The sequence below is a fragment of the Rhincodon typus genome, chromosome 10, assembly GCF_021869965.1.
Source record: "Rhincodon typus isolate 14 chromosome 10, sRhiTyp1.1, whole genome shotgun sequence".
Lineage (NCBI taxonomy): Eukaryota > Metazoa > Chordata > Chondrichthyes > Orectolobiformes > Rhincodontidae > Rhincodon > Rhincodon typus.
The window spans coordinates 59,405,591-59,433,506 of NC_063341.1; the positions used below are offsets into that span (position 1 = coordinate 59,405,591).

Below are 27,916 nucleotides of genomic sequence, written 5' to 3' on the forward strand. Positions count from 1 at the left end.
TCTGAAACTCGATTCTTCAGAGATTATAATCTGTGACAAATTTTATGGATCTAAGGTAACCTTTCATAGCGAAAGTAAGAAAAGTTTGACTGGTCATCTTCAAAAGAAATTGGCTCTCTGTGAAAAGCCTGTACATGAATATTAATGCAAGTACAAATGTTAGAACATAACCTAGAATCATAGAATCCTTACAGTGCAGATACAGGCCATTTGGCCCATCGAGTCTGCACTAACTCTGAACAGCATCCCAACCAGATCCACCACCCACGCTATCCTTCATTTACCGTGGCTAATCCACCTAGCCTACACATCCAGGGACACTACAGGACAATTTAGAACGGCCAATCCGCATAACGTGCACATCTTTGAACCAGTTTAGGAAACCGGAGCACCCGGAGGAAATCCATGCAAACACAAGGGGAGCATGCAAGCTCCGCACAGGCAGTCACCCCAAGCTGGAATTGAACCTGGGTCCCTGGCTCGGTATCTAAAAATTCAAAATGCATTAGATGCAATATTAATCCTTTTGGCATTCCTTCTCCTGTTCCAATTATACATGTTGTATAAATTAATAATAATTAAATGAACGAGCAGTAAAATTCATATCTTCTACTGAATAGAAATCTGAACATAAAAGCCAAACGAATGTTTTTTTAACACATCACTTCATGTGTGATCTAGTTGCAGAAAATTGAAAGCACAGTTGTCTCTAGTGGAGTCTAGCGACGGAATATGAACTCTTTTATGATCAATACTTATTAGACCCTTTACATCAGTTACCTTCAGGGAAATTAGGGCATCCCTCAACTCCACTCAAGTTGTTTTTGCATAGATTCAGCATAGCAAGAGATTGACATCAAAAGATTACATTTAAATTAATAAATTAATGTTTCTTGTGTGCAGCTGAAAGGTACAGTAGTTTTCTTCTTGGTCCCACTCCCAAGTATTTTAATGAAACCCTTTGGTTCTCCATCCTCCTCCACCCAACACTTACCCAAAGGCCGCTGAACAAGAGGCACGTGTCCTGCCATTGATCAACAGGCAATGAAAGAGCTGCCTCTTAAGGCATGACCGAAGCCAACAGTTTGCTTCAATTATGCAAATCAGGTCCTGGCCCTAAGGCCTACATTCCTATATTTGGCTGAGCCTCTGGATGGTGGAGCATGTAAGCCACCACATTAGTAACCAATTTCTACCACTCATAGCCTAGATTATGCACCAGGATTAGATATCCTCTACCATCAACACCTAATAGGAATAACTCCAATTTAATACCCAGTCTCAACCTGTGTATGCATTTTGGTCAGGTGAACCAGAAAATGGCCAAGTGTATATTTGTTACCACTTAAGAGACCTCTGAGTCCAACATTAATACAGGTTTTGCATACCCAAGAACCACTAAGTCATATTAACAAGCAACAATCTACTGAAAGTGTAAAACAGAAAAAAGAACTGTAAACATCCCATCAGACCAAGATCTAACTGCTTATCACTGTCACTCCCTCCAACAGCAACTGGAATTAAACAGCTGCTTCAACATAGTAATACAGTCTAAGGGTGCTTCTCTGATATTGTTTCCTGCAATATATTTATTGGCTGCTATGGACAGAGCAAAATACTTACAACAAGGATAGATGTCACATCACTATGGCTAGCCAGCTGGTACGCTTTTAATAAATGCATTTCTCCAAACATTCCCCTTTTCATTAAAAACTGCTTGCACTATTTGCAGTAACAAAGTCCCCCTGTATCCATGGTTCAGACAGAAAATTTTCATTCATTAACAAAAAATGTATGTTAATTCTAGTCAGTCTCACGTTCATAAGTTGCTGCAAGTACACTGCATACAAAAATATTACACGTGCAGGTCTTCTGAAGATATGTGTCTACATTGTTGTTGGTTGGTCATCTTGCATGTGCTCAGGATGATGTTTCTTCTTCAAGCAGTGTCATTCCCAATTCAGATGCTATTGCTACGGTAACTGCTTTTGCTAGTCCATTCATTGGGGAATGGTGGACCTCTGACCTATTGGTTGCTGTGTATATTGTGCTGATGGTGAGGTCACATCTTCCTGGTCGACTGCCTGTATTGGAGGAGGAGCTTCTCTCATTCTCTGTATATCTCTGTCATTGCAACGATGTATCTGGTCATTCACATTCATCACGTATACTCAAGATAACAACTGCTTTACACAGGTCCCAATCTATCACTTGGGCTCACTCGTTTTGAGAGCACCGAATGTCTGCACTTTGACTGGTTTTCCCATGCTCATCTCCAGCAATGTTTTGTCAGTTTTAATCATAGTGAAATCTGGTTTTGTCATTTCACCATGATTTTGTCAGTCACTTATGTTGATTTATTCTTGGGATGTGTGCATCAATGACTTAGCCAACATTTATTACCCATCCCCAGTTGCCCTTGGGAAGGTGGTGGTGAGCTGCTCCTTGTACTGCAGTAGTCCATTTCGCCCAGATACAATGTCATTGAGAATGGGGTCCCAGGATTTTGCCCTAGCGACTGTGAAGGAATGGTAATATGTTTTCAAGTCAGGATGGTAAGTGGCCTGGAGAAGAACTTACAGATGATGGTTCACCTGCTACTCTTATCCTTCCAGATTGTAGTCATCATAGGTTTGTTTGAAAGGTCTTGTTTAAGGAGCCTTGGTAAATTTCTGCACTGCATCTTGTAGATCATACACCCTGTTGCTACTGAGTGTCAATGGTGGAGCGACTGAAGGTTTGTGGATGTGGTACCAATTTGACGTGGATGGCGTCAAGCTTCTTGACAGTTGTTGGAGCCACTCATCCAGGCAAGTGGGAGTATTTCATCAGATGGTCTGTGAAGGAGAAAACAGAGTTAAACTCTGTGCTGAGGAAGGGTCACCGGACCTGAAACATTAACTCTGTTTTCTCCTTCACAGATGCTGCCAGACCTGCTGAGCTTTTCCAGCAACTTTGTTTTTGTTCCTGATTTACAGCATCCACAGTTTTTTTGGTTTTTATTTAGTATTTCATCAGACACCTGATTTATGTCCTGTTGATGATGGACAGGCTTTACGGAGTTAGGAGGTGAGTTATCTGCTGCAGGATTCCAGCCTCTGACATGCTCTTGTAGCCATAGTATTTATATGGCTAGGCCATACAGTTTTTGATCAATGGTAATCTCCAGAATGTCATGTCATCACTTCTGGATTTACACATTTTTTAGCTATTGGAAAAGTAGTTTAGGTGTGGTATGAGAGCAGTCTTTGTACTGGATACTTCCCATGCCTTGATTAGGTGTATTTCTCCACTCCAGAACAGGCCTGTGCAAGATTGTATTGGATTTGCTCTATTTCTTTACGAGTCTTTGGCATTTTTCACTCCCACCACAGTCTTTCCTGTGTGCGGCTAGCATTGAGGTGATGTATGGGGTTGAATTTCCCAAACCTTTATTCTGGATTCCTTTATTACCTGAATTCGTCATTCGTGAAATGAGATCTTTAATCATCAGAAAGTCTGGAATCACGTAACAGCTGAAGTGTGCTTCTGGCATTCTACAATCTGACTGGTAGTTGTTCATGTCAGCTGACCTAAATATTAGTTAATGGTGAAAATATAATTAGTTCCTATAACAGTAAAGAGCTTCATCCATGGTTGATCTGGAACGTAATGTGCCATATGCAGTACTTTATCTTGTTTAGCTTGTTATTCATTACAAACACTGAGCAAGTGTTTTCCAATAGTTGAATCACTTGCTGTTGACCATCTTGTTCTGAGGTTTGTAACTGGACTGATGCTTTTGACCATGATAGCAGCACCTTGTTAGGAGAGAACACCCCCTGTGCTGCTACTGCATTAGTTGTATGTAAAATCTCTAGCTTCACCTGTTTGTCAAATCTTTTTGAGATACCTAATCTCAGAAAGAAGGGTGCTCTACAGTGGTGGGTTTAGGCCCATTTGTGAGTTTGCGAGAAATACAGCAAGCAACAATCTACTCAGGAAAGCCATTATCACATAACATAAATTTGTGCCTTATTTTAGCATCAAGCTTCTACAGCGAGCGAATGGCTTGCATCTTATGTGTGAAATTGCTGGTAAGGCCAATCTTAGCATGTGGCATATATTGATATAATGAATGTGGCTTGCGGTAGACTATAATAGAGAATCCATTGGTGGATTTCTCATCTAGCAAGTAAAGGAAGGGGAGGGGGTGTGTGGTTTGCTTGACTGCTCCATATTCCCTGTCCCTCCCCACTTAAAGAGATCATCAATAAATTGCAAGTGGCTTATTCCTCTCCACATGGCCTTAACGCCGTGGAATTTAGAAGAATGAGAGGTGACCTTATTGAAATATGCAAGAATCTTAGAGGACTTGACAGGGTAAATGTGGACAGCTTGTTTCCCCTTATGGCAGAGTCTAGGATCAGAGAGCATAATTTGAGAATGAGGGGTTGCAGATAGAGGTGAAGAGGAATTTCTTCTCTTGAAGCTTGTAAATCTGTGAAATCCTTTACCATGGATTTATAATCAACCAAGGAATCAAAGATTATGGAGAAAAGGCAGAAGTTGAGGATTATCAGAGCAGACTGTTTGGCTGATTGGCCTTTTATGGTCTTATGATTGTAGAGATACTGTAATGGAGAAGGCATCAGGGAACAGTTAGCTATCAAAAGATTTATTTAAACTTGGCAGGACAAGGTGTTCAATGGGGAATGCATCAAGGAATGACTGTCCCTTCAAGCTTTTGTCAATTGAAAAGGCGCAATGTGTGGACATGTTCTTTCTGTTTGCAAAAGAGAGCCCCGCATGTAGCTTCTACATGTAAATGAGTCACATGGTGAACCAGACTGAAACTTAAAATGGTTGTTTGTGCTTAGAATTACACTGAACTGAATGATTTGGTCCTGAATCTTATTGCTCTTATAGCTCCCTCTGCCTTCTTTAGAGTCGACTCAATTCGTACATGTCTTCCATAGTGTGTCTCAGTATCTCTTTTTTCATCTCTTTGGGGATAATGACTCTACTTCCATTGCACAAGATATCACCTTAGGCATTCACTTGCCTCTGGATGCCCAATGCTCTTTTATAGCAACAGTTGTGTCCTTGGTACTTTTAGGACATCCTTTCATCACTGCTTCTTGCAAAGCTTGTATAGTTGTAACTTGTTGGGTAGTTTGCTTGATTTGATCAAGGTGTTTGTCTTTCAAATACAATCACTCTGCTGTGTTGATGACTTCCAGAGCCTGAGAAAATATTGTTTCTCACCAAATGTATGAAATTTCAAACTATGTCTAAGCATGCTCAAATTTCTCCACAGCAAACTTCTCTACTCTCAACAGCATGCCAGTGATATACATCTGGTTTTCTTGTTTATACACCACACCCAGATGATGCAAACAAAGCAACATTCTTTGCTGACACTTCGAAGCGAACAGAAGCAGTTTGAGGAAGATGCTTTGAAGTGGCTTATGGTCGGACTGCACTGTCATTTTTTTGTCTGCCAAACAAGTCTTGATTAAAATTCTCACAAGCAAAGACAATAGTTAGACACACTTTCTCAACCTGAACGTAGCATCTTTCAATTTGTGTTAACATCTTGCATGGAAATGCAACTAGTTGTCTTTGCTGCAAACACATTGTTCTGAGTCGTTTCATCAGTATCATGTTGGAAGCTGATTTCACCATCGATGTTCCTGAACCTTAGCACTGGCATTATCATCATTAGCTGTTTGATTCTTGTGAAACCTCCTCCTATACCCTTAGCTTCTTCCAGTTCGAGCACTGCTTTCTCCACTTGGATGTGCTTTCTTGTTTTTGTACAATGTCCTCAACAATATTTACAATCTGCCTCCTACCTTTGATTTTTCTACTGGGCTTCTGTGAATATTTCTTTCTTTTTTTTGTATATTTTGTTCTTGTTTGCCCTGGAATATCTCTCAGTGTAATGCAAGCCTTATCTGTTCTCATATGACTACATTCATAGAATCCCTACAGTGTGAAAACAGGCCCTTCGGCCCAACAAGTTCACACCACCCCTCAGAGCATCCCACCCAGACCCATCCCCCTATAACCCACCTAGCCTACACATCCCTGAACACTATGGGCAATTTAGCGTGGCCAATCCACCTAACCTACACATCTTTGGACTGTGGGAGGAAACCGGAGCACCCGGAGGAAACCCACACAGACACGGGGAGAATGTGCAAACTCCACACAGGCAGTCGCCCGAGGGTGGAATCGAACCCGGATCCCTGGCGCTGTGAAGCAGCAGTGCTAACCACTGAGCCATCACGCCGCCCAATTCTTGGTGACTCGGAACAAACTCAGGGTTCCTGCACACAATGACAACTTCCTTGAGAGAATGTTTCTCATCTGAGCAGATGTGCTCTCATGGTGGATCTCTAATGCCTAAGACAATCCTATCTCTGATGAGGTTTTCCAAACTCTCATGATTCAACTAGACGTGTCAGTGTTATCATATACTGATCAATCTCCCTGAGCTCTGTTGTTTAGCACATACTTGTGTTCATAAGGCATATTAATGCAGCACTTGAATTGTGCCTTCAAATTCTCCAGTCATTGCTCTCTGCTCCTCAAATGAGTCTCAGCTGCAACAGCGTGTAGCACTCTTTCTCCAGCACTGAATACAGAACGACTACTAATAGAGTTATAGCTATTTTTAAACAATCTGCTCAGATGTGTTATTACATACCTCTGGAGCAAGTGGGACTTGAAACCTAGTTCTGATGTAGGAATACTACCACCATGCCAGAAGAACCCTACTAATAGAGTTATATACTCTTATTTTGTCAGTCTTCTTTATTTCTGTAGCTATTTCAAAGCTTTGCCAGTAAGAGCGGAAAAAAAATCCAATTTTAACTTACATCTCTTTCTTTTCCCACAGCAGATGGGAGTGTAAAATTTATAGGCATTCTGCCTCACCCAACAATTCAAAATTGTTGATCACTGTTGTAATTCTTCCTTGTTGCTTTGTTACAGTAGCTGGCTCTCTTACAGCACTGAAAATGCACACAATGTCACCTGGGCTGCCCTTACACCATGTATCACACAATATATTAATGACTGCCACAGATTAGAGTGAAAGTATTTACAAGTATAGATTTCACATGACTAAGGCAAGCCAGCTGGTACACTAAATGCAGATGCATTTATCTGAACAGGAGTTATCAAATAAAATTTGACATGAAGGAAGAAAATGAGATATTGAGGAAGATAACCAAAAGCTTGGTCAATTAGGTAGATTTTGAGGAGCCTTCTAAAAGAGAAAACAAAAAGAGGTAGAGAACTTTACTGTGGAAATTCCAAAATTTAGCACCCAAGCAGCTGAAGGCACAGTTAGCCATTGTACAGTTCCACAAGTAATCTAGTAAGTGTGTTACTTCAAAAATGGTAAGGTCCAGGTGCAGATACTAACAACATAGTATAAATAATTATCATTGACAATTACACAATTTTGGTGTGACTTGTAAGAGTAACTGTTTAAGTGACCCTTAGTCATAGTGAGATTCTATTTTAAGAAAATATTAAATATTTATCCTTCAAAGTTCCAGGGTATTTTAGTCAGTAACTCCAAGTTAAGCAGGCACTGCTTTGGAGCAGCCAGGCAAGTCATCTACAGTTACTGTGCATGAGCAGGTTCTGCAACATCCTTCATTTTAGAGATAAATATGAAATGTTTGAGAAGCTGTCTCTACACAAATAGCAAGCATTCTGAAATCCACAGTTTTCCCAATCAGTAAGGCACTAGGAACAGTCTACCCTTCACTTACACAAAATTTTTCAAGCACAGCAAGGAGAATCAGAAGAAATTAAATAAACTGTTAGCACTAAAATAAATCTTTTGACAGCAATTATGAGGAGATCCTGATCTGACAGTAGATGTGGTACTTCTTAAGCTGAATTGAGGAGAGGGAGATTTTTCTTATCATCATTTATCATCCTTTTTCTGCTCTACATACATCTTGCAACAGACAAATGCACTCAATATTTAGGATTTTGCTAGCTGCATCTTTGTTCATTTTCTAATAACTCTCAGAATTTGCACAGGTGCTACTGAAACTTTTGAGTTGTTTGCAATTTTTCCTGTAATCAGCACAAAATTTAAAGCTGCCACACAATTGCTTGTAGTCAAAGGGTGTAAACACAGTTTTTTGTTTTACTTTATTTTTGATTGTGGACTGAATTGGAAAAGGGCTGTTTAACAACAAATGCCTGAGGAAGGAATTGCTATATTTTTAAAAAGCAAGTTATTGAAACACATTATAAGTTGTGTTTACGCTGTTGATTTGCAAGGTTTAGGGTAAGTATAAAAAGACAACACCAGGGCAAGTGTTTAAAGTGAGATTCAGCCAGCAACAAGAATCTGATTAGTTTGTGCAATTGTGACCAGTCTAATGATAACTCAGGAACAAAAACAGAAGTTGCTGGAAATGCCTGAGGAAGGGTCACCAGACCCAAAATGTTAACTCTGATATTTTCTTCACAGATGCTGCCAGACCTGCTGAGCTTTTCCAGCAACTTCTGTTTTTGTTCCTGATTTACAGCTTCCGCAGTTCTTTCGATGATAAGTCAGATTGGTTCCTTGGTATCTGAACAGTTTGTGGGTGTGAATAGTAGTGACAAACGTTCAGACCTCTGGATGGGAAAGTGGTGTGTGTCTGCCTCCAGTAAAATACCTGAAACTCAAGAATGCTCCAGTGATTTGTCCCATGAATTGCTACAAAACTCAGCAGGTCTGGCAGTATTTGTGGAGAGAAAGCAGAGTTAATGTTTTGAATTCAGTGACCCTTCTTCACAACTGGAATTCTAGATGCACTTCTGAAGCAGGGTCACTTGACTCAAAACATTAACCCTGCTCTGTCTTCACAGATGCTGCCAGGCTTCCTGAGTTTCTCTGGCAATTTCTGCTTTTGTTTCAGATTTGTTTTCAGATTTTAATTGCTGTAGGCTAATGATTTTAACCAGTAAGTCAGAGGCTTTGTAATTTGTGAACCACTGTGACTCCTGTGAGTGAAAGAATTCAAAGAAAAAGTTCAGAGAACGAAATAAAAGACTTGGGTAAGAAAAGAAAGCTCACCATCGAATCTGGAGGACTGGAGCCATTACCCTGGTATTTTTTTTCACCTCCATCCATAACACCAATGTGTGTTTTAGACTGTGCATCTTTGCATGTGTGTGTCTGTATGTAGGCGGGGTTTAAAGTAGTAGAGTTAGATGTCAACAGTTCATAACTGTTTACCTGTGGTTAGAATCTATTTACTTGTAATAAACATTAGTTTTTGTTAAATACAGGTATCTGGTCTGTGTTTTAGCCTGTTTGATAGGTAAATTGAAAATACTGTACTGTTTGATAACATTTTTCTTAACTTTTGTGATAACTCCAGGATTAGTAAGGCTTAGCTTCGAGCACACTACCACAGTGAGGGAAACAAGAAACGTCTAAGTAATTACGCTTAAGCAAAAAACCGCATATTGATTCTGGCATCAGAATCTGAAAATCTGGTTCTAACTGGTTAACTCAGTTACAATTCAGCCGTGATCGAAGAGTTATAAACATCCTCTTCCTTTGATTGTGATGGATACAAAGCAACTTTATATGAAAAATATAAGAAACATGGGTTGGCTGAATTCTCAATAAATAAATGGCCAGTTCACTCAAATAATGTTAAATTAATTATATGTCAGTAATACACTGGCTAACAGTACACAATAAAAGTGTTATCGATTTTAGGTTAAAAAAGATTTGTTTACTCTATGCATAATAAAAATTATAAAAGTCTCACAAAACGTTACTGTAGTTGTGATCTGTTGTATTGTTTAATGGGTGGTCTGCTACAAAATGTTCAGACTAGCAAGATATTTGTCCTTATTACTCTATACTCTGTGCCCCTGATATACACCAACATTTCTGAACAGGTGCTCACTATGGCAAGCATTCTTTCTATTTACCTGTCAACGATCAGAGACCGTTCCTAATGTATGCTGACAGCACCAAACAGCTGGTTGCCATGACAAGTTAATGCCACATTGCTCAACGCATGAAGTTCCTATACACAGCAATGCCAGTCATCAGCACGCTCAGTTGCCCTGCCATCTCCTTCAGGGCAAATACCTGCAGAATTCTGAACAATTTTATAAAGCAACACTGTTCCTTTGTACAACACATTATTAAATTAATATCAAAGTTACATGCTTCAAAAGGTATGCCATCTGTTCTAGCACTTTGTTACAGACTCAGTTCATATGAGTTTACTGTAACTTGAGAGTTATGAGTAATTTAATAGAATTAAGTGATGCAAATTAACTCATGATCATGTTTGAATTCCATTCCCCAACAATATCTGAGAGGACTATTTCATGATTTCATTTACTTTCCAAATCTGTGGCAGAAACTAAATTAAACGTAGTACACAGTAACAGATCCAAGATTTAAAGTTTGAGAAGATGAGAGCTCGGGTTGTGGATGAGGTTGTAGACTGGCTCGCCGAGCCGGTGGGTTTGGTTGCAAACGTTTTGTCATCCTGCTAGGTAACACCATCAGCGCACCTCCGGTGAAGCATTGGTATTCTGAACCGCTTGTTATTTATATGCCTCAGTTCGTTGGGGTGTTTAGTACCACTTCCAGTTCTGTTTCTCAGTGGTTTGTACACCAGGTCTAATTCAATGTGTTTGTTGATCCTGTTCTGGTTAGAATACCAGACCTTTATTGGGCGACAGGGTGGCACTGCTGCCTCACAGCACCAGGGACCTGGGTTCGATTCCAGCCTCGGGCGACTGTCTGCGTGGGTTTCCTCCAGGTGCTCTGGTTTCCTCCCACAGTCCAAAGATGTGCAGGTTAGGCAGATTGGCCATGCTAAATTGCCCGTAGTGCTCAGGGAGGTAGAGGGTGTATATTAGGTGGGATGCTCTGAGGTTCGGTGTGGACTTGTTGGGCCGAAGGGCCTGTTCCCACACTGTAGGGATTCTAATTCTAATTCTAAATTCTAATTCCAGGAATTCCCTGGCGTGTCTCTGTTTGGCTTGTGCGATTATGGATGTGTTGTCCCAGTTGAATTTGTGTCCCTCTTTGTCCATGTGTAGTGAAACAAGTGAGAATCGGTCATGTCCCTTGGTGGCTAGTTGGTATTCACGTATCTGTATTGTCAGTTTTCTTCCGGTTTGGCCTCTGTAGTGTTTCTCACAGTCCTTGTATGGTATTTTGTATATTTAACCGGTTTTGCTGATTTTGGGTATGGGATCCTCTATGTTCTTCAGTAGCTGTCGTAGGGTGATTGTTGGTTTGTGGGCTGCTCTGATACCTAGGGGTCAGAGTTGTCTCATGGTCATCACTAAAATACTTCTCAGACAGACCACAACAGGAAGACTCAACACGACCAGATTCACTAATCACCCTACCATACATCAAGGACATTTCAGAGATGACCACAAGACTACTCAGACCCCTAGGTATCAGGGTAGCCCACAAACCAACCACCCTACAACAGCTACTGATGAACATAAAGGATGCTATACCCAAAATCAGCAAACCTGGTGTAATATACAAATGCCACGCAAGGACTGTCAGAAACATTACATAGGCCAAACTGGAAGGAAACTGACAATATGGATACATGAACACCAACTAGCCACGAAGAGACACGGCCAATTCTCCATGTCGCATTACATACGGACAAACAGGGACACAAACTCGACTGGAATAACACATCCACAATCGCCCAAGCCAAACAGAGACACGCCAGGGAATTCCTGGAAGTCTGGTATTCTAACCGGAACTCCATCAACAAATACATTGAATTAGATCCTGTGTACAAACCACTGAGAAACAGAACCGGAAGTGGTACCAAACACCTCAACAAACTGAGGCATATAAATAACAAGCAGGCCTGAACACCAACGCTTCACCGGAGGCGCACCGACGATGTTACCTAGCAGGGTGATGAAACGTTTGCAACCAAACCCACAGGCTCGGCGAGCATGTCTACAACCAGAACTGAGATTTATAAAAAGTGCTAATTTAGAGTGCATCATTTTGCTGCACTAAGTCACAGGAAGGGCAATGTTATAAAACAGCACATTTTCTTTATTTAGCATTCCAAAGACAGAGGTCCAATCCCAAGCATAACAGAACGTATCTTAATAACAGTAATCCTAGCACTTCACTGGAACCCATCTGCGCATCATCTACTCCCAAATGACGCAGTCATAGCATCTGACATTTCCAAACTTATCCCTTCTACCTCCACAGGTCAATGTAAAATTAATGTCAGCTAGTGCTGAAATTGAGGCATTCAGCTGAAAAACAGTCAGACATTTAAAAATAATAGGCATATTCATGTTGGTTGTAATCTTGTTACTGAGTTTCAGTCATGTTCCATCAAGGACCTGAACGTATAATTGGAACTTAGGCTTCTAGGCAGTGCTGAGGCATTGATTTATTCATTTGACTTAGAGTTAGATGCAGATTCTAATGCACTGAAAATTCTTTTGGCCAATATTCTTCCCTTAAGCAACACCATTAGAACCAATTAAATGGTCATTTACAGTTTGTGGGATATTGCTTTATGCACATTGTCTGCTGGAATTGCCTACAACGTAACAGTGACTGCTGTTCAAAACTAAATAATTGACTGTCATGTACTTTGGGACATCCTGATAACAGTTCCTATTTACTCTCAGTTTAATGATGGCACAATAAATCCTCATTTTAATTCCTGCTGCATTTTGGAGTCTTTTAAGTTTAATGAATTTTTTTTCTTTGTGCTACTTCTACTACTCAAGTGGTACAATCTTTGAGAAAACAGGCCTGTATTCAGTTCATTCAAGTTTGCTGCAAAAAATGTTTTGAACAAACAATTCGTGGTCCAACAGCAATCAAACCAGAAATCACGCTTTAGCATGCTTTTCTGTATTTCACAGTTTTCTATCTTACATTAATTACAGGTATTCACTTGAACACCTTTTATTCAAGCGCTCACCAAACACATCACTTTTACATTCCTGACATTCACTCCTATCACATTCATACTATTGGATTACAATGGCAGGAGGTATTATTTCCTTTATTTTCAAAACAGAGAAAGCAAAACTTCATCTCTGTAGATGACAGCATCATATTTACATTTGATGAATGTGATTTCTTAACTTGATAACTGACATTTTATAGACTTATATTAGGATACCATGACTGTGATGTGCCTTACCTGTTTGGAGTCATCATATACAGGTGTATCAGCAAAACAATAATGATGGAACAGACCCATCTTTTGACTGAGGAGGCAGTGTACCACATGAGAGCGTGCATTCTGCCACTGAATAAGGCGAATTAATCCTCGATTCAATGAAACTCCCAGATCCACTGACCAGTTGTAGGTATAAAGGGTTAGCTGGAAAAAAAAAGAGTATATCAGTATACAAAAAGAAAAATAAAGTGCACATAGTAAATAAAGAGCATATTTTTCAAAAAAAGGGGCAAGCAAATGAATAAAAACATTTTCAGGAAAAGACTGGACTATATGCATGGTAAAAAGTTAAAAAAAAAGTTCACATTTCTGGGTAAAGGTTTTAGCTTAAAACATGAAGTTGTCTTTTATTTTTACAGATATTGGTGAAATTAGTATGTCCATGCAGTAGTTATTTCCATTATAATTAAACTGAAAAGTACGTTAGTCTCAACTCAAATTACAAAAGGTAATAATTTTCATGTCTAAAACAACTACAGGATGAAATTCCTGCTGTCAATAATTTTATGAAAAATATTGACACAAGTATCAAACAAGAAATCCTATTTCATACTTGCAGTTGTATTTTTAGGAAATTTAATCAACAGAAGGAATTACCTCATCATAATCTTACCATAACCGTAATGTAACTTAATGAGGTTCATGTTTGGATACCTTTTTATCAACGATGTCAATTATGAGGAATCGCTGCCGGGGGACCATACCCCTCCCACTCATCCCTGGGCTTGAGGAATCGCCCGATTTCTCAGCCGTATTGAACTCTACTGCTTCAAACTTCTGAAATCCTTTGTGAGCTTTTCATTTTATTGTGAGACACAGAAAGAAAAGTAATATATAAGCACATGACAAAGCTGTGAGAAGCTCACCTGTCTTTATTTATAATGGATTTTCAAATAATTAACAAAAAGAACAATTCATTTTAGAAATAATACATTCACATCCTTCAGATTTTAAAGAAAGCAACTCAGGCATCACAGAATATTGGAGTTCTATCATGTCACTCCAGAGTGATAAACTGTGGATTGAATTTTTGATTTCCCAGAGGATAGTTACCTACTTTAGCTATTCCATTGTGGGGAAGCATCACTGTGCAGTCTCATTTAATGCAAGGGATGTTTTCAAAAAATCATATGGACAACGAGGTTCATTTCATCAAACAATTGACTAAAGAAGGAGGGCCAAAGGTACAGATCACTTGCCCTGAAATAGTGTGCAATGGAAGCAATCCATTGATAAAGGGATATAATGAATAATAGCCTTAAATAGCCATATTTCTTTTGCTGTTGTGATGCATATGATGATGGGATGCTTTTATGCAATTAAATAGAAACTCATGGTGGTTTTGCTTTTGTTAAAAATGGGCATTGTGTGGCATTTGTGTGGTACAAATATTAGCTAGCACTCACTAGCTGAAATCTGGGCAATTATCTGGATCAGGATCCATGAACTGCTTCATTATTTGAACAATATGACAAAAGCTGATTAATGTGCACACATCAAAGCACAGTCCTAATTCTGACCTTATGAATGAGGGAAGAATTGATGATCAGCTGAAGGTAGCTGTTTTCTCAGTTATTGCCCTGAGGAACTCCTGTACTGATATCCTGCATCTGAGGTAATTAGCCTCCAATGAAAAACAAGCCTGAAACATTTGCAACTATCTTCAGACAGTAGTTCCTCACAGATAATCCATTTCAGCCTCCTCCACTGGAGTAAAGACGGTTCTGGAAGTTGCTGCCATGCATGAATCATGGAGGCCCGTGCAGTCGCAAAGAAAATTAGAGTGATCACTGGTGCATAAAACCATAAGATATAGGACCAGAATTATGCCATTTGACTCATCAAGTCTGCTTTGCCATTCGATCGTGGTTGATAGGATTCTCAACTCCATTCTCCTACTTTCTCTTCATCACCCTTGTTCCCCTTACCAATCAACTACCTATTTATTTGTCTTCAATACACTCAATGAATTGGCCTCCACAACCTTCTGTGACAATGAACTCCACAGATTAACCACCTTCTGTCTGAATGAATTCCTCCCTCATCTCAGTTCTAAATGTTTGTCCCTTCATTGAGGCTGTGCCCTCAGGTCCTCGTCTCTCCTGCTAGTGGAAATATCTTTTCCACATCCACTCTATCCAGGCCCCTCTGTATTCTCTAAGTTTCAATGACATCCCCCCAGTCCTTCTAGCTCCATTGAATACAGACTCAAAGTCCTTAACTGCTCTTCATATGACAAGCTCTTCACCACCAGGATCATTCTTGTTATCGTCCTCTAGACTCCGTCCAATGCCAAAATATCCTTCTTACATATGGAGGTCAAAACAGTTCACAATATTCCAAGTGCCATCTAACCAGAGCCTATACAGCAGTACATCGTTGCTCTTGTATTCCTGTCCACTTGAAATGAATACTAACACTGCATTTGCCTTCCTAAAACTGCCAACTGAATCTGCAGGTTAACCGTAAGAGAATCCTGAACTGGACTCCAGAGTCCCTTTGTGCTTCAGGTTTTCGAAGCCTTTCCTCATTTAGAAAATGGTCAATACCTCTATTACTTCAATATCACAAATGCCAGTCTTCAGCCATGTAATATAAAGAAATGGCTGTAGACACTGGATAATACATAGGCTATGGGTCTTGACAACATTTTGGCAACAGCACTGAAGACTTGTGCTCCAGAACTAGCTATGTCCCTAGCCAAGCTGCTGCAATATAGTTACAACTCTGCTATCTACCAAGCAATGTAAAAAATTTCCAGATATGTCTTGACCACTAAAACAGGACAAATCCGTCAGGATAATGTCCTATCAGTCTATTCTCAATCATTAAACTGATAAAAGGAGTCATCAACAGCACTATCAAGCAGCACATGTTTAGTACTAGCCTGCTCACTAATGCTCAGTTTGGGGCCACTTGGTTTTTGAACTCATTACAGCCTCAGTACAAACATGTGCGAAAGAGCTGAACTCAAGATGAGAAATCACATGACTACAGTTGGCATTGTGTTCCATCAAGGAGCCCTAGAAAAACTGGAGTAAATGAAAATCAGGAGGAAAAAAAACTCTCTGCTGAAGGCAGTAAGACCTAGCATAAAGAAACACGCTGGTGGTTGTTGGAGGTCAATCATATCAGCCACAGGATATCTCTGCAGTATTTCCTAGGGTCCTAGGTACAACCAGTTTTAGCTGTTTCATCAATGACCTTACATCCATCCTAAGGTCTGAGATAGAAATGTTAACTGGTAATCGCATAATGTTTAGTTTCATTCATGATTTCTGATATTAAAGCTGTCCACGTCCAAATGCAGCAAGACTGGAACAACACCCAGGCTTGGTCTGATAAATGGCGAATAACACTTGTAACACAGAAGAGCACACAATGAATATCTCTCAAAAGAGAGAATCTAACCATCACCCTTTGATATTGAATGCAATTACCATAACTGAATCCCCTATTATCAACATCCTGGGGGTTACCATAGATCTGAAACTGAACTGGACAAACCATGTAAATCCCATCATGGGGAGGTATTATTGCTGGGCTGTTAATCCAGAGACCCAGATAACATTCTGGAGCCCAGGTTCGAATCCTACCATGGCAGATGGTGGAATTTGAATTCAATAAATGTCTGGAATTAAGAATCTAATGATGACCGTGAATCAATTGTTGATTGAAGGAAAAACCCATCTGGTTCACTGATGTCCTTCAGGGAAGGAAACTGCAATTGGACAGGTAAGTTATTTAATTTAACTTACTGCACAAGATTTTATCTGTAATTTAATGCCCTTATTGTATAACAATCCATATCAAATTGATTGATTGCCGTATTTAAATAGTATATTTTTATGATTACCACATTTCAAAATGGTCTATGATACATCTATCTAAAATGAAGTTTAATAAATGAAACATTGAGACATTCTGGATACAGACTGTTTCTTACAGTGTGCTCAAAAGCCATTTACTGGGAAATAATTTATCATGCATAAGAAAAATTCTGACTTCTCAGCAAGAAAAGCAAGCATAATTATTCAATTTAAATGTTTCAAGAATCCTAGCAATATATTTTTAAATTTCCAATTGGATACACTGAGACATTTAAAACGGCTTTCTTTCCCTTTGTTCTCTGCCATATGTCACAATTAACAGTCACTGGAATGCAAGGAGATTTTCACCTCCTCATTTCTGGATTCAAACCTTGTTGCTGCAACATGAAAGGCAACTTGTTTCACACAGCAAAATTATCAAACCTGTCCAGGAAACTAGGTTCCTGTTGTGCAAAAGTGCACAGTGCTTAATGTGCATTATACTGTTCCTGTGTAAAAAAAAAACAGATGGCAGTTGACAAAGTTTCCAATTTTACTATAACACTGACCGCACAACAACTGATCAACATTTCCTAGGTGTATTTAAGCATTAAAATTCAAATTTTATAGTTTACCTCTGTGAGTGAATTTAGAAACATAGAAACTAGGCCATTCATTCTTTTGAGCCTGCTTCGCCATTCAGCACGATCATGGCTGAGCCTCTATCTCAATGCCATATTTCCACTTTCTTTCCACACCTCTTGATACCTTTACTATTCAAAAATTTATCAATGTCTTCCTTGAAAATATTCAGTAATCTGGCCTCCACAGTCTTGTGGTAGCAAATTCCACAAACTGACCACATTCTGAGTTAAGCAATGTTTCCTCATCTCAGTCCTAAATGGCCTACCCATATTCTAAGACTGTAACACCCCCACCACCCCCCAACCCCCAGACTTCCCAACACAGCAAAACTTCTTCCTTGCATCAAGTCTGTCTAGACCTGTCAGAATTTTATATGTTTCAATCAGATTCCCTCTTATTCTTCTCAACTTGAGCGAACACATGTCTACCAATCTCTCCTCATAGGACATTCCTGCCACTCCCTGCAGCACCACAGTGTCCTTTGACTGCACTCTCTCTATACCAACGATATCATCTATTAGGTATGGAGACCAAATGTGCCATCAATTTTACAAATGCAATCTTATCAAGGCTCTGTATAACTGAAGTAACTGCTCCCTACTTCTGAACTCAAATCCTGGGTAGAATCCTACAGTGTGAGAACAGGCCATTTGGCACAAGTCCATACCACCCCTATGAAGACCATCCCACCCAGACCCACCCCTCTACCCTCTCCCTATAACCCTGCATTCCCAATGGCTAATCCACATAGCCTGCACATCCCTGGATACAATGGGCAATTTAGCATGGCTAATTCCCCTAACCGGCACACCTTTGAACTGTGGGAGGAAACCCATGCAAACACAGACAGAATGTGCAAATTCTGCACAGTCGCCCAAGGGTGGAATCGAACTCGGGTCACTGGCGCTGTGAGGCAGCAGTGTTACCTACTGAAGCACTGTGCCGCCCTCTTACAATGAAGGCCAATATACCACATGCCCTTTGATTTGCTTGCTGCACCTGCCTGTTTACTTTCATTGACTTGTATACAAGGATACCCAGAACCCTTTGTACATATATGTTTCCCAAAATATCACTATTTAAATAATATTCTGCCTGTTTTTCACACGGAAGTGTATAATTTATCCATGTTATGCTGCATCTGTGTTTGCCCGCACGTTCAACTTGGCTAGATTGCCCTGAAGCTTCCTTGCATCCTCCTTACAACTCAGAATCTCACCTAGTTTTGAGTCATCATCAAATATTCCATTTAGTTTCTGTGCCCAAGTCATTTATACAGACCCAAGCGTTGTTCCTTATGGTATAACACTAGTCACACCTACCATCTGGAAAAAGACCCACTTATTCCCACTTTCTGTTTCTAATCTGTTAACCAACTCTCAATCCATGCCAGTTTGATACCCCAATCTCATGTGCTTATATGGAAGCTTATCAAAAATCTTCTTGAAATCCAAATACACCACATCCACAGGTTCTCCCTAATCTATTATATTAGTTACATCTTTAAAAAATTCTAATAGATTAGTTAAACATGATTTTCCTTTTATAAATCCATGCTGACTTTGTCTAACCTGTTAATGCTTACCAAGTATTTCGTTATTATATCTTTTATAACATACTGTAATATATCCCCGTTACTGATGTTACACTATATAAAGGTATGCAGTGATTAGTTACATTTGACATCTGGACACTAATAAATTGCCAAACCCACCAGTGCAAGGTTTACAGCAGGCCAGAGGAGCAGAAAAGTTGACGTTTCGGGTCGGGATCCTTCTTCAGAAATGGGGGTGTGGGGAGAATGGAGCTCAGAAATAAAGAGAGAGAGGAGGAGGGGTGGGGCTGGGGAAGATCGGTGGGATGGTGATAGGTGACTGCAGATAGGGAGTGGTGGGGATTGGTCAGTGAGGTGGGAGAGAAGATGGACAGGTTGTGTCAGGTCAAGGAGGCGGGGATGAGAGAGAGGCTTGGACATGGGATGAGGCCAGGGGTGGGGAGATTTTGAAACTATTAAAATCCACATTTAGGCCATTGTGCAGTAGGCTCCCAAGGCAGAATATGAGGTGCTGCTCCTCCAGGTTCCAGGTGGCATCATTGTGACACTGGAGGAGGCCCAGGATGGACATGTCACCCAGGGAGTGGGAGTGGGAGTTGAAATGGTTCGTGACCGGAAGGTGTTGTCGTTTGTCATGAACAGAGCACAGGTGCTCTACAAAGCGGTCTCCGAGCCTCCACTTGGTCTCACTGATGTACAGGAGGCCACATCGGGACCAGCGGATGCAATAGACCACATTGACGGATGTGCAGGTGAAACTCTGTCTGATGTGGAAGGTTTGTTTGGTGCCTTGAATGGAGGTGAGGGGGGAGGTGTAGGGGCAGGTGTAGCACTTCCTACAGTTGCAGGGAAAGGTGCCGGGGGTGGTGGGACTAGTGGGGAGTGTGGAGCGGACGAGGGAGTCGCGGAGAGATCGGTCACTATGAAACGCAGATAGGGGTCGGGAGGGAAATATATCTTTGGTTGTGGGTGGGATTGTAGGTGGCAGAAAATGATACATTGAATACAGAGGTTAGTGGGTGATATATGAGGACAAGGGGGATTCTATCTTTTTTTGTTGGGGGGAGGGGATGTGAGGGCAGAGGTGCGGGAAACACAAGGGATGCAGTTGAAAGCACTTTCGACCACTGAAGCAGGGGGAAGTTGCGGCTGAAATAAGAGGACATCCGGGATGTTTGGGAGTGGAATGCCCCATTTTGGGAGCAGATGCGGCGGAGGCGGAGGAATTGGCAGTAGGGGATCGCATTCTTGCAGGAAGGTGGGTGAGAGGTGTAGTCTAGGTAGCTGTGGGAGTCGGTGGGCTTGAAATAGATGTCAGTTTTTATTGGTGACCGCCTCAAAACCCCTCCTCTCTATTTATTTCTGAGCTCCCTTACCCCCTCCCTCCATTTCTGAAGGGTCCCAACCCGAAACGTCAACTTTCCGCTCCTCTAATGCTGCCTGGCATGCCGTGCTCCTCCAGCTCCACACTGTGTTACCTCTGACTCCAACATCTGCAGTTTTTACCATCTCTCAGTGCAAGGATGAGTTTGGATTTGTACAATGCAGTCAGTTAGGTAACTTGATTTGCAGGAGACTAATACAAATTAGAACACATCCATACCTTGTTCTGTACTGTAACGCCACTGGTGGAAATTACGTCCAATCAGAATGAATTGTCTAGCTGAACCAGGTCGAGTAGAGGAGTGTTGACTGAGAGAATATGGCAGGAAAGTGGAGCCATGTGGAGAACTAAAATAAGAAGCAGCAAAGAATGGAATACATTTTGGTTCAGAAAATGCATTAACATCTGAAAAATTCACAGACGTGTGGATGCAGTGGCCTACAGTCTTTTTGGAGCAATGATTCAATTAGAATTTTTAAATCATAAGAAGGGTAAGCAAAAGCTTTGTCCAAGTGGTTGATTTTAGGGATGACCTTAAGGAAGGAGATTCTAGAGTGAGAGTCCAGAAGACTATAGGCAGTTTCACCAACTTTTGTTTTGTTTGTGGAATGGGGTTTGAGTGGTGGAGGTTCACATGCTATTGCTTCAACTTTATGAAGCTGGTGATTAATTTGAAGCCACAATGATGAGTCTATATTACTCCAGAGAACGACAACAAACACAGCATGCACTATTCCAACCAAACAACCTTTGTAAAATTCCTAACACTTTTGTAAGAGAATGCACCCTTATTCTTATAGAGCTTGAAAAACACTTTCATCAGACAAGTCTGTGGCATCTTTGCTGCACATGTCAGTTCTCATTTATATAAGGATGGACATAATTTATTTTTCATAGACAACAGTACAGGACATGCTGGATGTTGAGAGGGATGAGACTGACAAGCAGAGTGGGACTCATCTGCAAGGCACAACTAAGATGTGCATTCTTATGTGCTAAAAACCTTGAGTTGGCAACAGTGATAGACCACATTAAGTAAAGCCAAAACACAAGCATTACAAAGCATGCAGAGAAAACCTTCATGCCTTAAACAGCAATAGAAGCAAATTGTCTTTGGCTGCTCTACCCATACTGTGGTACAACAAGGTTCAGCATTATCTTCATATTATTTTAACTGGAATTCAAACAACAGAGATGAATACAGAGTTTCAAAACGTCATAATAATCTACACCCCATATCACAAAAACATTCAAACTTACCTAATTTTTTCAAAGATTTTAACAGTTGTGTCAGTGGCAAGATTGCTGATCAAATTCACAATCTCAGTGAGAATGGAGCTGAGTAAAAATCGAGAGCCAATATCAACAGAACACTGCTGTACTGAGGGACATCCTGTGTGAGTAGATAAGGCACATAAGCAAGTCAACACCAGTATCCAATTATTTCAAAGCATTAAAGGCAACAAAGTAAAGTAAAATGCTGATGCAGCATATGGGAGCGAGAAGACTGCAGATAGTGGTCTAATGGCAATATCACTGATATTCCAAAGATCTAGGCTAATGTTCTGGGGCTATGGTCCAAATCCCGCTACAACAGCCAATGGAAATTGAATCAATTGATAAATTCAATCTGGAATATAAAATTGGTCTTAGTATTGCTAACCATGCTAACAAAGACTATCCATTGTCATTAAAGCCCATTTGGTTCAGTGAAGCCCTTTAGAGAACAAAGTCTGCCATCTTCACCTAGTCTGACCACATGACTGCAGTGATAGGGTTTGACATATATGACCTGCTGAGCTAAGGTAAGTCATGTAACTGTAACCTCAGCAGTCATGTGTCAGTTTGTTTGTTATATGGTTGTTCCAAGATGAACTCATTGGCTATATACTGTTAAATAAAGACTACTTTAAAAAGTACTTGAGAGGCTAGCCTGAGCATGTATGAGGAACTAAGGAACCATACTAAAACATTAATTTCTGAAATGGCTCAGCTGGTCAATCAGTTTTAAAGTACATTAAGACTGGCAACCAATGTTGGCATTGCTAGCAATGCACATATCCCATGAATGAATTAAAAAGAAATGTATATTCAAGCCAGACTTCTCCTTATGAAAGTTCCAAGACCATTGTTATGTCATGTAAGGAAGTGTCAAGTGAAAGTAAAATATTATCTTGCAAGAAAATTGCAAGCTTCAGCCACTCCAGCACCCACTCAAACAGTTGGATCAAGAGCAGCTTACATATCGCTCTCTCCAGGAACTGAAGGTTAAAGACACAACAAAAAATGTTTCCTTAAAACCTCGGGGGAGCTATGCCAAGCTTTGTAAATAATGTTACATTCTGTGTTGATAAAGTTGTTCGACAATTTCTTATCTATGTTGTACTCTTAATAGCTTCAGGCCACAATATTATGTGATTTTAAAGAATGTCTACAAATGACTGTCAACTTAAAATGAAATTTTAAAAAAAACTGAAATGCTTATTTATTTATTTATTTGTGAGCTGTACTAACAAAGTTTGTATTTTTCAGGAGAGCTAATAACTACCCATGCACATGTCATTATCCATGTGGACCAGTCAGTGGTGCATCATCACACCAACAACTATCAGCAACACCCAAAGTAAACTTTCTCTCCTATTCAAACCAACAGAATGATTCATTAGACATGTTGTTGACACATTATAAGATGGTGCAGTAGTTGACCTAACGACTGTGCAGATAGACATGTGGCATGGTGGCTCAGTGGGTAGTAATGCTGCCTCACAGTGCCAGGGACCCAGGTTTGATTCAGGCAACTGTGTGGAGTTTGCACATTCTTCCCATGTCTCCTTGGGTTTCATCTGAGTGCTTTGGTTTCCTTCCACAGTCCAAAGATGTCCAAATTAGGTGGATTGGCCATGCTAAATTGCCCACAATGTCCAGAAATGTGCAGGATAAGTCACGATAAATCCAGGGTCACAGGGACAGGGTAGGAGAATGGGTCTAAGTGAGATGCTCTTCGGAGGGAAAGTGTAGACTCGATGGGCCGAATGCCTGCTTCCACATTCTAGGGATTCTAATGATTCTATAATAGGCAAGGTTCAATTAAAGCCAATATTAGAGAACTTTACAAGCACTCTCATCGCTGAATGCTCCATCACTCATAATAATTACATAGAACATAAGAACCAGGAACAGGAGTAGGCCATTTGGCCCTTCGAGCCTGCTCCGCCATTCAATAAGATCATGGCTGATCTTCGGCCTCAGTTCCACTTATTCACCTTTTCACCATAACCCTAATTCTTTTACTATTCAAAAACATTCAATGAGGAAGCCTCAACAACTTCACTGAGCAGGGAATTCCACAGATTCACAATCCTTTGGGTGAAGAAGTTCTGTCTCAATTCGGCCCGAAATATGCTCCCTCTAATTTTGAGGCTATGCCCTCTTGTTCTAGTTTCACCTGCCAGGGGAAACAACCTCCCTGCTTCTATCTAATCTGTTCCCTTCATAACTTTATATATTTCTCTAAGATCGCCCCTCACTCTTCTAAATTCCAACGAATAAAATTCCAGTTTATTCAGCCTTTCCTCATAAGCAAACCCTGTCAACTCTGAAATCAAGCTAGTGAATCTCCTCTGCGCCCCCTCCAGTGCCAGTACATCCTTTCTCAAGTAAGGAGACCAAAACTGCATGCAGTACTCCAGGGTGTGGCCTCACCAGCACCGTATACAGCTGCAACATAACCTCCCTTCTTTCAAACTCAATCCCTCTAGCAATGAAGGACAAAATTCCATTTGCCTTCTTAATTACCTGTTGTACCAGCAAACCAACCTTCAGCAATTCATGCACAAGGACACCCAGGTCCCTCTGCACACCAGCATGCTGCAATTTTTTACCCTTCAAATAATAGTCTCTTTTACTGTTATTCCTACCAAAATGGATAACTTCACATTTATCAACATTGTACTCCACCTGCCAGACCTTCACCCGCTCACTTAAACTATCTATATCCGTCTGCAAACTTCCAGAGTCCTCTGCACAGTTTGCTCTGCCACTCATCTTAGTGTCATCTGCAACCTTTGACACACTGCGCGTGGTCCCCAACTCCAAATCATGTATGTAAATTGTAAACAATTGCAGTCCCAGCACTGACCCTGGAGGCAAACCAATAGTCACTGTTCGTTAATCAGAAAAGCACTCATTTATCCCCACTCTTTGCTTTCTGTCAGTTAACCAATCCTTGACCAATGCGAAGACATTGCCTGTAACATTGTGCACCTTTATCTTATGCAGCAGCCTTTTGTGTGGCACCTTATCAAATGCCTTTTGGAAATCCAGATACACATCTACTGGGTCCCAGTTGTCCACTACACTCGTAATGTCTTCACAGAATACCAGCAAATTTATCAATCATCACCTGCCGTTCACGAACCCATGTTGCGTCCGCCCAATGGAGCAATTTCTATCTTGCTACTTCTTCCTTGATGATAAATTCAAGTATTTCCCCCACTACGGAAGTTAAGCTAACTGGCCTATAATTCCCCATCTTTTGTCTACCTCCTTTTTTGAACAGTGGTGTCACATTGGTTGTTTTCCAATCTGCTGGAACTGCCCCAAAGTCCAGCAAATTTTAGAAAATCACCTCGAGTGCATTTGCTATTACTCACGCCATCTCTTTTAGTACCCTGGGATGCATTCCATCAGGGCCAGGAGATTTGTCTATCTTTAACTCCATTAGCTTTCTCAACACTACCTCTCTCGTGATAATGATTATGTCTAGGTCCTCACCTATCTTAGTCTCTTTGTCATCAATGACTGGCAAGTTATTTGTGTCCTCCACTGTGAAGACCAACGCAAATACCTGTTCAATGCCTCAGCTATTTGCTCATTTCCCGTTATAAAATCTCCCATCTCATCCTCTAAATGACCAATGTTTACCTTAGCCACACATTTTCGTTTTATATATTTATAGAAACTTTCGCTAGCTGTCTTTATATTCTGAGCTAGTTTTGTCTCATAATCTATCTTACTTTTATTTATGGCCTTTTTTTGTGGCTTTCTGTTGACCTTTAAAGCTTTCCTAATCTTCTAGTTTCCCACTGGTCTTTGCCACTTTGAATGCCTTATCTTTCAATTTGACAGCCTCCCTTATTTCCTTAGACATCCATGGCTGATTACCACTATTCCTATAATCCTTCCTTTTCACTGGTATATATTTTTGCTGAGCACTTTGAAAAATTGCTTTGAAAGTCCTCCACTGTTCCTCAACTGTCCCACCATAGAGTGTTTGTTTCCAGTCTACTTTAGCCAACTCATCCCTCATCCTGGTATTGGATTTTATCTTCTCACTTTCCATCTATATTCTAAATTTTATGATCGATCCTTCCAAGAGGATCCCTAACTAGGAGATCATTAATTATCCCTATCTCATTACACAGGACCAGATGTAGGTAGCTTCCTCCCTCATTGGTTCCATTACATACTGTTCAAGAAAGCTATCGTGGATACATTCAATGAACAACTCCTCAAGGCCTCCTGACCAACCTAGTTCGACCAATCGACATGTAGGTTAAAATCCCCCACGATAATTGCCATACCATTTTTACAGGCATTAGTTATTTCTTTGCTTATTGCTCATCCCAATGGGATGTTATTATTTGGTAGCCTATAGACTATGTCTATCAGCAACTTTTTCTTCTTAGAATTTCTAATTTCCACCCAAATAGATTCAACCTTGTTCTCCATAGAATCTATATCATCTCTCACTACCACCCTGATGTCATCCTTAAATATCAGAGCAACACCACCTCCTTTGCCTTCCTGTCTGTCCTTCCGAATAGTCTGATACCCCTGGATATTTCATTGCCAGTCATGACCATCCTGCAACCATGTCTCCATGGCTACTAAATCATACTCATTTGCAATAATTTGTGCCATTAATTCATCTACCTTGTTTCAAATACAACGAGCATTTAGGTAAAGTGCCTTTATACCTTCTTTTTGAATTCTAACATCTCCATTCATAATATCTCCTGAGTTTTTCTTTCTCTTAACTTCATTCATAGTTCTCGATATAGTTAAACACTCCTGCATAAATGTTAACCTGCTGTTTCCTTTTCTATTTACCATTATGTTTCCTGTCGCTTTCCCCTTCCCTTCCCCCCACTACACTAGTTTAAAGTTTAAATTAATTATACATTGCTATATTGCATCTTCCTGTCCTTAAATTTGTGAATTAAACCATGTGATTTGTAAAGAGTAATATCATTTATTTTAAGTTTGGGTTTTGAATTATTAGCTGGTAACATACAGGGCTGTATTGGTTTTAGGTTAGTTATTAAATTGTATACATTTCTGTAGCCATGCTTTTTTAAAAACCAATTTGTAAGGGCTACTTTGAGCCGAATAAGTTTGTTTACACTTTAGGATTTTATCACTTAGCAAGGTGAACTGTTGTGTTTCAAGGTTTCTGTGAGAAATTTCTAGACTTAGAGTTTGTTATAAGCTTATGGGAAAGACCTATAGCTTAGAGGAAGAGATTTTTCTTTTTCACTTTTCCTCCTTTTGTGCAGTTCTGTGAAGTTGTTGCGTGGGGATGCATGTACAGAACAGTGCTCCTGAGACAGACAGAACATAGTAAACTAGATTACTTTAGAGTAAGGAGCTAGTGACAGCCCCAGACTGGAAGCGTTAAAACAAAAGACTGAAGGGGACATGGAGCAGAGTTTGCTTAAACCCAGATGTGTACTAACTCCAGTCTTAGAGTTAAAACCTATCGAGATAACAGAGAAAGGTATTTTAGTGTCAGTAATATACAAGGGTGGCTGCTGCATTCTGTACAAGAGAACGCTGCTTTACTTAAAACTTGTAAAAGTGTTTTTGCTTTATATTCATTCTGGCTGGCCAGCATTTATCATCCGTCCCTAAGTGCCCTTGAGAGGGTGGTGGTAAGCTGCCTTCTTGAACTGCTACAGTCCACGAATTTTAGGCTGACCCAGAATGCCCTTAGGGAGGGAATTCTAGGATTTTGACCCAGCAGTGAAGGAACAGCACCATATTTCCAAGTCAGGGTGGTGAGTGGCTTTGAGGGAAACTTGCAAGTGGCGACACTCCCATGTATTTGTTGACCTTGTCTTTCTGGTTGGGAGTTTTGAAGGTGCTACCTAAGGACCTTTACTGAATTTCTGCAGTCTTGTAGATGGCACACACTGTTGCTGAGTGTCAGTGTTGGATGGAGTGAATGTTTGTGAATGTGGTGACAATCAAGCAGACCACTTTGTCCTGGATGGTGTCAAGC

General features: G+C 40.4%; 1 protein-coding gene across 1 annotated transcript in view; it reads right to left on the reverse strand.

Moving 5' to 3' along the window:
* The window catches only part of szt2 (SZT2 subunit of KICSTOR complex), a 235,180-nt gene that overhangs the window by 55,940 nt on the left and 151,324 nt on the right, over nt 1–27,916 (reverse strand). Inside the window, exons 56-59 of the mRNA XM_048601538.1 lie at nt 21,895–22,027; nt 20,854–20,981; nt 13,896–14,035; nt 13,203–13,385 (exon numbers count right to left, since the gene is read on the reverse strand). Of these exons, the coding sequence (XP_048457495.1) occupies nt 13,203–13,385; nt 13,896–14,035; nt 20,854–20,981; nt 21,895–22,027 (584 nt within the window). The remainder of the gene's footprint in view (nt 1–13,202; nt 13,386–13,895; nt 14,036–20,853; nt 20,982–21,894; nt 22,028–27,916) is intronic.